The sequence below is a fragment of the Garra rufa genome, chromosome 7, assembly GCF_049309525.1.
Source record: "Garra rufa chromosome 7, GarRuf1.0, whole genome shotgun sequence".
Taxonomy (NCBI): Eukaryota; Metazoa; Chordata; class Actinopteri; order Cypriniformes; family Cyprinidae; genus Garra; species Garra rufa.
In genome coordinates this window covers 26,372,396-26,383,502 of record NC_133367.1, presented here as the reverse complement: position 1 = coordinate 26,383,502, position 11,107 = coordinate 26,372,396, and the positions used below count along the sequence as shown (strand labels likewise).

At 30.3% G+C, this 11,107-nt stretch overlaps 1 protein-coding gene across 1 annotated transcript in view; it reads right to left on the bottom strand.

The window, feature by feature from the left end:
* Positions 1-848: 848 nt before the first annotated feature.
* Positions 849-11,107, bottom strand: part of frem1b (Fras1 related extracellular matrix 1b) — a 30,128-nt gene continuing 19,869 nt past the window's right edge. Inside the window, 12 exon segments of the mRNA XM_073844034.1 lie at positions 849-1,213; positions 1,294-1,379; positions 1,471-1,586; positions 1,732-1,917; positions 6,095-6,142; positions 6,250-6,533; positions 6,611-6,760; positions 7,664-7,736; positions 7,814-7,943; positions 10,486-10,630; positions 10,720-10,873; positions 10,875-10,922. Of these exon segments, the coding sequence (XP_073700135.1) occupies positions 1,011-1,213; positions 1,294-1,379; positions 1,471-1,586; positions 1,732-1,917; positions 6,095-6,142; positions 6,250-6,533; positions 6,611-6,760; positions 7,664-7,736; positions 7,814-7,943; positions 10,486-10,630; positions 10,720-10,873; positions 10,875-10,922 (1,623 nt within the window). The 3' untranslated portion in view covers positions 849-1,010.

Here is an 11,107-nt window from a genome sequence, read left to right as displayed (position 1 = left end):
ATCTCATCATGAACTCTTGCACACACATTCTGGACTGCAATCCCCATAAGCCACTGCACTAATCACTGCACACAGCTGCTCCTCGTTTCCCACTGAACTGATTGCTGCATACACCCGTTTCACATTTACCCACATGCATTTAAGCCACTCACACACACAGCCACCTTGCGAAGTCTTATTGTTCCTATGGTCGTAATTCTAAGCGTTTATCTCTGTGTTGGATTCTCTGTGTATGACTCTGGACTGTGTACCCCGTTGACGATTCCTGCTACCTGCCATTGCGACCATTGCCTGTCTATTGAACTGTTTCCCGGATTACCTACGTTGTTCCTGTTTTCTGGTGATTATTCCTGCATGTTGACGATTCTCAATAAATGCTGCAAATGGATCCGCATGTCTCAGTCTGACTCCCTGTGACAAATATATTCTAAATATATATCTATATAGCCAACTATATAGCTAAATGTGCATCTATCTAAATATATAGGTAACTATATATAGCTAAATATATAACTAAATATATAGCTAATTATCTATCTATAATATAGCTAACTATATAGCTAAATATGCATCTATCTAAATATATAGTTAACTATATAGCTATCTCAATACATAGCTAACTGTATATAACTAAAAATATATATAGATAACTATATAGCTAAATATCTCTATCTATCTAGATATATAGCCAACTATCTATCTATATAGCAAACTACATAGCTAAATATGCATCTATATAAATATATAGGTAACTATATATAGCTAAATATCTATCTAAATATGTAGCCAACTATATCGCTAAATATCTATATCCTCACGTGAATACAATTCAGAAATAACCAACCAACTTTTTTGTTATCACTTTTATTGGAGATTTATTAATGATATTTATTTTAAGAACCCAAGAATGCATGCCATTGTGAGCTGCAATATAGTTATTCAGCACTTCGATGGCTACAATGTATTTAAAATCATTAAGAAACAAGAGCACTATAAAATAAATATTTGTTTTAACTGATTTGTGCAGGTGCTGAACAAATGTATCTGTGTTCGGATCCATCAATGCAACTTTTGGGAATCCATATCTTCTGGCTCTGAGCTAAAACACAGCTGGCAGCAGGGCTGGTGTGCTCCTCATGATCCCTCCTGAGTTTGGAGAACATCAGCGGTTTTCCATCCGTCCAGGACCACTGCTTTGGACCACCGGTGAGGCCTGTACCAATCACACAAATATTCTTAGATACGGGACAGTTCACATCCAATATTGTACAGGAATGAATCTTATTTGCTTACCGATCCAAAATGACTGCTTTCCAGCAAACTTCCATATCCACTTCATATCAGTTTTGGAATGGATACTGGCCAATTCACTTTCAAGCCTAAATTTTGGAGTCATAACATTAATATTTAGAAGGTATGTGTAGTGTAAATGCATGTACATGTTCCTCTGATAGCAAAGATGTAACATACAGCATGCACGCATGTTGTGCACTGCTCCAGCTAGAGATACCAGGCCCCAAAATATAGCAGTTCCTCCTGTAGTGAGTCCAGCCATTGGGACAACCAATACTTACAGACTTCTCAGACTTTAAAAAGAGAGGGAAGAGTTATGAAATGAAAGATCATTACATTATAAACAGACATTTGAAGTATAAATGAAGCTTTGATATTCTCTTTTTGATTTGAAATACACAACAGATAATTCAAAAATGGAGGGATAAGATGTTATACCTTGTGTTGTTGCACTCCTGAATCAATTATAAAAGAGGCAGAGTCACGCTGAGGAGTTTCTACTGATTCAGTGTCAGCAGAGTATCCAGGCCACGTCCAGATGGGAGTGATCTCCAGTTCAGAGTGGACACGAGGTGCTGGTTCTCTAGCCTTCTCCTCCACTCTCACTGGGATCAGTCCATGAAACTAATGGATGACAGAGTGATGAGAGAAGAGACAGTAAAGTCCAGCACACAGCACATTATGATGTATAATAATGAATAAATAAACAAATTATTATCATTATTATGAATAATTAACACTAAAAACCAACAAATATTAATACATTATTGAATTATACTAATTAACAACAACAAAAATTAAACAATATGAGCAATAATAAATACTAAAAAACAAAGAATAATAAATAAGAACCAAGTAATGAAACTAAACGAATAACACATATAAATAAATAAATAATAGTAAAAATAATACTAAATAAATAAATAGCACTACTAAATAAATACTACTAACACTTATCCATTAATATTATTAATAAAAAACAATACAAATAATTAAAGTAAATACCAATACAACTATTACAATAATAAAACAACCAACAAATAAACAAATAAATTAAAACTAAATAAACACTTCTAATACATAAACATTACAAAAAAACAAGCAATATGATAAATAAATATAATACCACTACTATTAAATAAATAGTACTACAACCAACCAAGAAATACTACTAAATAAATACTACTAATACATTTATAATATAGAAATCAATGAATACTAAGGAATAAATAAACAAATAATAATAACAAAAAAATTACTAATAAACTAAATACTACAACAAACCAATACCATTAATACAAATAATAATTCTAATATTTTTGCATAGATAACACTGAAACCTGTAAATAAATATTAATAAATAAATGAATACTAAAACCAACATCAATTAAACACTTTAATACTAAATACTTAAAAAATAAGAAACAAAAACTGAAATAAATAAAAGTAGAAGTAGTAGTAGTAAAAATAATACAACTAAATAAAGATAATACCACCAAATAATACCACTAAACCAAAATAATACAATACAACTAAGTAAATAAAGATAACACCACTAAATCATACCACAAATAAATAATAATACAACCAACAAATAAACAAATAAATAAATAAAAATTAATACTAAATAAATAATGCTACTAAATAAATACGTCTAATAGCAATACATAAATATTGCTAATAAAAAACAATACAACTAAATAAATGAAGATATTAATACTACTAAATAAATAATAATACAACCAACAAATAAATAAAAGGAATACCAAATAAATAACACTACTAAAAATACTTCTAATAATATTACATAAATATTATTAATAAACAAATAATACGACTACATAAATATAATAAATATAATACCACTACTAAACAAATAGTACTACAACAAATAACAAACAAATACTACTGCTAAATAGTATTAAATAAATTAATAATAGGAATAAACAAATAAAATAAATAAATAAATAAATACAAAAATAAACAAACAATAATAATAATAAAAGAAATACTACAATAAACAAATAAATACCATGAATACTAACGAATGAATGAATGGCACTAATACTAAATAAATTAAAAATAAGGCAACCAACCAAACAAAAAAGACAACCAAAATAAAAAATCCAAATAACTAATTTAACAAACAAAAATACTAAATAACACCAACAAATAAATGAATGAATGAATACATGAATGACTGAATGAAAAATATACTAAATGAATAAAAAACAAATTCATAATAATAATAATAATAATAATAATAATAATAATAATAATAATAATAATAATAATAATAATAATAATAAATAATGAATAAATAACACTGAAACCAACAAATAAATATTGATAAATAAATTAATGATACTATTTAAGAACAACAACAACAATTAACTACTGTTATTACTAATAAATAAATAGTACAAAAATCAATAGAAACAAATAAGTAATTGAACTAGCTAAATAACTAGTAGTAAAAAATAACACAATTAAATAAAGATAATACAAATAAATAAATAAATAATACAACCAACAAATAAAAAAATAAAATTAATACTAAAGAAACAACACTAGTAAATAAATAATTCTAAATAATTCACATCAGTTTGTGGCAATAAATGAAGAGGTATCATACTGTATCAATCACAAGTGCAGTATGGAGTACCTCAAGGCTCAGTACTAGGGCCATTACTTTTTACACTTTATATGCTACCCTTGGGAGACATCATCAGGAAACATGGTGTTAGCTTTCACTGTTATGCTGATGATACTCAGCTCTATATTTCTTCACGGCCCGGCAAAACATACCAATTTGAAAAACTAACAGAATGCATAGTTGAAATAAAAAATTGGATGGCAAGAAATTTTTTACTGCTAAATTCTGAAAAAACAGAGGTGTTAATTATTGGACCTAAAACCTCCGCATGTAATAACCTAAAACACAGTCTAATACTCAATGACTGCTCTGTCAATTCGTCGTCATCAGTCAGGAACCTAGGTGTGCTATTCAATAGCAATCTTTCCTTCGAAAGCCACATTTCTAGCATTTGCAAAACCGCATTTTTTCATCTTAAAAATATATCGAAATTACGACCTAAGCTCACGATGTCAAATGCAGAAACGTTAATCCATGCGTTCATGACCTCAAGGATAGATTATTGTAATGCTTTATTGGGTGGTTGTTCTGCACGCTTAATAAACAAACTCCAGCTGGTCCAAAATGCAGCAGAAAGAGTTCTAACTAGAACCAGAAAGTATGACCATACGATCCCGGTTCTGTCAACACTGCACTGGCTCCCTATTAAACATCGTATAGATTTTAAAATCTTGCTAATTACTTATAAAGCCCTCAATGGTTTAGCTCCTCAGTACTTGAGAGAGCTCTTATCATATTATAGTCCTTCACGTCCGCTGCGTTCTCAGAATTCCGGCAATTTGATAATACCTAGAATATCAAAATCAACTGCGGGCGGCAGGTCCTTTTCACATTTAGCGCCCAAACTCTGGAACAATCTACCTAACACTGTTCGGGAGGCAGACACACTCTGTCAGTTTAAATCTAGATTAAAGACCCATCTCTTTAACCTGGCCTACACTTGATACATTTCATAATCCAAATCCGTTAAAGGATTGTTAGGCTGCATTATTTAGGTCAACCGGAACCAGGGACACTTCCTATAACACCTGATGTACTCGTTGCATCAGAAGAAGAATGGCATCTACGCTAATATTAGTATCTTTCCTTCTTATTCCGAGGTCACCGCAGCCACCTGTATCCAGATCAGACGGTCACTGCAGTCTCCCGGATCTAGTCCGTACCCATCAGCACCCCGAGATATCCTCTACAGCCCTGGATGTCAGCAGAGACCACATCAAAGACAGATCATCAGTGAAGACCTCATCACCTAGACGACCATCGACGCAAGACAGCGAAAACCAGATGAGTCCTCTCCAATCTGATTTTGTGGCAACTTGGAACTCTTGCATCTACATTAATATTAGTTTGTTTCTTATTCCCAGGTCACCATAGCTACCAGATCCAGTCCGTATCCAGATCAGATGGTCACTGCAGTCCCCCGGATCCAGTCCAAACCAAGAGCAGATGGTGGATCAACACCTACAGCCGAATGTCAGCGGATACCGTGTCAACTAGATGAGCCCCAGAGACAGATCATCAAGAAAGAACTCCTACCCTAAACGGCCACCGGCACAAGGCCATGGGAACCAGATGAGTCCTCCCCAATTTGACTTTGTTGCAATATGGAACTCTTGCATTATTATTGACATTTTACTTTATTATTTTAATATTGTAAGGTTGCTTTGACACAACTTGTATTGTAAAAAGCGCTGTATAAATAACCTTGACTTGACTTGACTTAATACTAAATACATAAATATTACTAAAAATAATTTTACATGAAAAAATAAATAAAATATTACTAATAGATAAAACAAAAATATTACTACTAAATAAATAAATAAATATAATAAATAAATATTACAAATAAATAAAAATCATCGCAATCAATAAATACTAGGAATAAACAAACAATTGCAAAAAAAAGAATATTACTAATCAACTAAATACTACAACAAACAAATAAATACCATTATTAAGTTAATAACACTAAAACTAACTAACAAATAAATGAGCAAACCGGCCAAACAAATAAAGACAACCAAAATAATATCCAAATAACTAAACAAACAAAAATACTAAATAAAAACGCCAATGAATGAACGAATGAATAAAGTACTACTACTACTAAATACATTAATAAGGACAAAAAACAAAACTTACTCTCCAAACTCTTTCTTGATTTGTCTTCTCCACCTCTGACAGATGTGCCTAAAAACACAATCAGATGTTAACATTAACTACTACTACAAATATTATTGGTTTTTAAGTACCATACTAAATCTATTAGGCAAGGTAAGTGTTATAGCTGAGGTGACCTGGCTCACTCTGTGCCTGTTTCTACCCAGGATCCTCAGCTGTCTTTGGCCCAGACTATGAAAGGCCTCCTGGTCCTGATGTTCTCCTTCACTATAATGGCTAAAGTGTGTGCGATATGGGACGTCCCCTCTTGGTGGATAATTTTCCCAAAGGATCCCACTCCTAGGGTCTGGAGTGTATTCCTCAAGCAAGGGTGGTTCAGGCTCTGGGACGTGTGGTGGGCTATGGAAAGGATGTTGCATCTCCTCTTCTTCAACAATAAGCTCATCTGGATTACACCTGTCTGAAAGACATGAATATTCTCAGTTTATATAGTGAGAATAAGAGGAGAATGTAGGTATGTAGAAAACTTCTTTCTACCATTCCTAGGATCCACAATCTCAACTGTGGCCTTGTTTCTCTGTCCCAAAACAGCGTTTTTTGGAGTCTTCAGAAACACATCAAATTTCTCATGGTTTTCTTCTAGTCCATCGTCTTTGAGGTAAACGTTCCACATTTTGACATTTACACCTAAACACAAAGACAGACCACAGATTAACCATAAACTCTTAAAATGGTGCTTCACAATGCCGTAGAAGAACATCTGAAGAACCCAAAGGTTCTTTGTGGTGAAAGAAGGTTCTTCAGATTATGAAAATGTAAGAAAGAGATGGTTCTTTAAAGGAGAAGTTCACTTCCAGAACAAAAATGTACAAATGATTTACTCACCCCTTTGTCATCCAAGATGTTCATGTCTTTCTTTTTTTCAGTCGTAAAGAAATTATGTTTTCTGAGGAAAACATTTCAGGTTTTCTCTCCATATAGTGGACTTCTATGGTGTCCCCGAGTTTGAACTTTTTAAATGCAGCTTCAAAGGGCTCTAATTGATCCCAACCGAGGAAAAAGGGTATTTTGAAAAGAAAAAAAAAAAAGACAATTTACATACTTTTTAATCTCAAATGTTCTGCATGAACTCTGTGTATTCTAGTTCAAGACAGTTAGGGTATGTTATTTAAAAAAAAAAACAATCATTTCGCTAGATAAGACCCTTCTTCCTTGGCTGGGATCATTTAGAGCCCTTTGAAGCTGCATTTAAGCTGCATTTTGGATGTTCAAACTCGGGGGCACCACAGAAGTCCACTATAAGGAGAAAAATCCTGAAATGTTTTTCTCAAAAAACATAATTTCTTTACGACTGAAGAAAGAAAGACATGAACACCTTGGAGGACAAGGGGGTGAGTACATTATCTGTAAATTTTTGTTCTGGAAGTGAACTTCTCCTTTAAAGAATCTTTGACTGAATGGTTCTTTGTGGAATCAAAAATGGTTCTTCTGTGGCATCGCTGTGAAAAAGCACCTTTCTATTTATGAGTGTATTCTAAAGAAAAACAATATAAAAGTAAATGGAAAAGGCTGGTTTGAAGTGACAAGCACCTGGATCAAACTGTATAAGGTTGGCCGAGCTGTGGGTGAAATCTTTCCCCACTTTGGCTGTTCCTTCTTCCACCTGTAAGATGAAGTGATGGAATAACTAAAACGTCATCTGTGCAGGATAGTAAGATTAGCTCAGATAGTTAAGCGCACCTGTATGCCGACGTACGCCGGATCTTTGCTGTTCCCACTGCGCACCACCTGCACAGCTAGAGTTCCTGCATTCTCACAAACACGATAACAGGAAGCAGACAGCTCCACACGAGACCACCTGAACTCCATCCTGTGTTGGCAGGCGAAAAAGCCAAGAATCACATTTGGGGCTGAAATTATATTGTCTAGAATTGAGATAATTCCAGATCATATTTGGAAATGTGGGAGACAAGCTGTCAGCTGTCTTACTTTCACCAAAGAAAAAAAAAATGTTTATTACTAGAGGCAAAGAATATTATATATTCTATTTTTATATTTATTTTAAAGTATTTTTATATTTTATTATAATGAATATTACTTATTATTTTCTTTTTAATATATATTTTTGATATTATGATCTTTTATATTATTGTGTTATATTTTCTTAGAGATTTCTAAAAATGCTGATACATTTAACTAAATGACTCTAATATTTTTTTTCATTATTTTTTTTATTATAATAATTATTCCTGATTAACATTTTTTATAAAAATGATGATGCATTTGATCAAAAGACTCTCTAATATGAAAATAATATAAAAAATAAATATTTCAATTCAAAGTAGTATATTATTAGAAAGTTAAAAGATAATGATAATTTGATATTCTTAAAAAAAAAGCTAGTGCCTTGATATGGACCCTCAAATTTTATTTTTAAAAGAAATACTAAAATTTTATTATAAATTACATAAAAAAATATATTTTTAATATAGACTTGATAAAGACGCTGATAAATTTTATTATTATTTAATCTGATAAAAAATAACATAAATATTTCAATATTCTAGACCATTTTACACACACACACACACACACACACACACACACACACACACACACACACACACACACACACACACACACACACACACACTATATTAATATTTTTTGTTATTTATTACATAAAATTATTTTTATTTAATAAACAGTATTAGAATGTTTGAAAAAGTGCCTTGATAAAGATCCTCAAATTGTATTTTTAAAAGAATTATTATAATTACATATATAAATCTATATATTTTTGTTTGATATTATTAGTTTTTATATTATTAGGAAAAAAATATTTTAAAGTGAGATTTTAAAAAATGAAAAAAGGAGCTTAAAAAAATCCTCATTTTCATTTTTAAAAAGAAATATTATAAATAAAACGTAAAAATATGTTTATATATATATATATATATATATATATATATATATATATATATATATATATATATAAAATGATATTATTATTTTATTTCTGATTCTATTTTTAATATAAACACTGACAAATTTTACTAAATGACTAAATTCATAATTACATAGAAAAATAATCTAATATAAAAAATTAGAAATAAATATTTCATGACCTCTAGACCATTTTACACACACACTATTAACATTTTATTACATTAAAATTATTTAAATGTAATAAACAGTATTAGAAAGTTTCAAAATGAAAAAAATCTACTATAAATTAAATATAAAAAACGTTTTTTTAATAATTAGATAGAAAAATAATCTAAAAATAATATATAGAAATATTTCATTACCTCTAGACTACTTACACACACTATATTGATATTCTTTTGTTATTTATAACCTTTTCATTTCATTTTACATTATTTCATTTTAATAAACAGTATTAGGAAGTTTCTAAATAAAAAAGTGAGATTCTTAAAAAAAGGAAGTGCCTTGATAAGAATCCTCACACTGTATTTTTTTAAAAGAATATTACTAAAAACTAAATATAAAAAATGTATATTAAAAAAATTCATTTGATAGAAAAATAATCTAAAATAAAAATAATATAAAGAAATATTTCATTACCTCTAGACTACTTACACACACACTATATTGATATTTTTTGTTATTTATTACATTAATATTATTTCAATTTAATAAACAGTATTAGAAAGTTTCAAATGAAAAAAAAGAGATTCTTTAAAAAAGGAAGTCATATTGTATTAAAATTTTTTTATATTAATATGTTATATATATAGTTTTTAATTTTTTGTTATATGATTTTTAATAAAAACGCTGATAAATTTGACTGATTCTCTATATAAATGATTAGATATAATGTATATAATATTAATAATATAGAAATATAATTTATATTATGCTGTATTTCATTTCTCAAAAAAATTATGATTTATTTAATACAAATTTTAACAATTTTACTAAAACCAAACTCACTAAAATATAAATGTTTAATTTCTAATGATGTAATGGAAAAATTTATTGTAATTTAACTAATATATTTTTATTGTAAATTATATATTTTTATTATATAAATTTAGAATTTTTATTTTATACATTGCTTATATTATTTTATATTTTATTGTATATTTTTCTGATTTTATTAGATCATTTTATATATGTATTGTATATTCAATATTAAATTGTGTTTATTTTTATTTTATAAAAATGCTAACAATTTTTCCAAATTTCAAATGACTATACACACACACACACACACACACACACACACACACACACACACACACACACACACACACACACACACATACTATTTGCAGCCAAAAGTATGCGATAATATATGCACCTTTAACATTCAATAAGTGCACTGTGTTAGTGAAAGCTCTGTCTGGAAATCTAAACAAAAGATCCACAAATAAAGAAATACATACACTTCAGGCAGCATGGTGTTTCCTGCAGGATCCGTGACTTGGAACTCAAAGCTGTCTGCTGTCACTTCCATATCTGCAGGAATGACATAGCGCACTGCTTTCTGCTCCAGATCCTTCTGGGTAAAGCGACCTTTGATATAGGCACCTATAATAGGAAGGAAATTCATTATAATCTGGACACAATCTGCGCATATTAAATTGACAGTCTGCACCATCAGTGACCCAAGCACCTGCCTGTGAGGGCATTTTCAAGGTAACCGAAGTGTGGAGGCCTTGTGATGGTGAACTCGAGTGTGTCGTCGGGACTGTCCGGATCTGAAGCCTTCAGATATTTGGAGGTGATATAGATTCCTTGTTTGCCATCCGGAAAATTCTCCACAGTACTTGGGAATCCCTTTGTTTATAATACTGGGTGGCATCTTGTCCAATATCTCTATCTGGAAAGATATAATTTATGACATTAGTTCAGTCAAATCCACAGAGTGGACAGTCATACGGCATTTACGCTGTAATACCACTAGAGGGAAGCATTACATATAAATAACTGTGAAAGCATTCATTTTATAGGCAATGCTCAGTGTGGTTAAAATATATGTATACATATTTAAATTTTTGTTGTTAT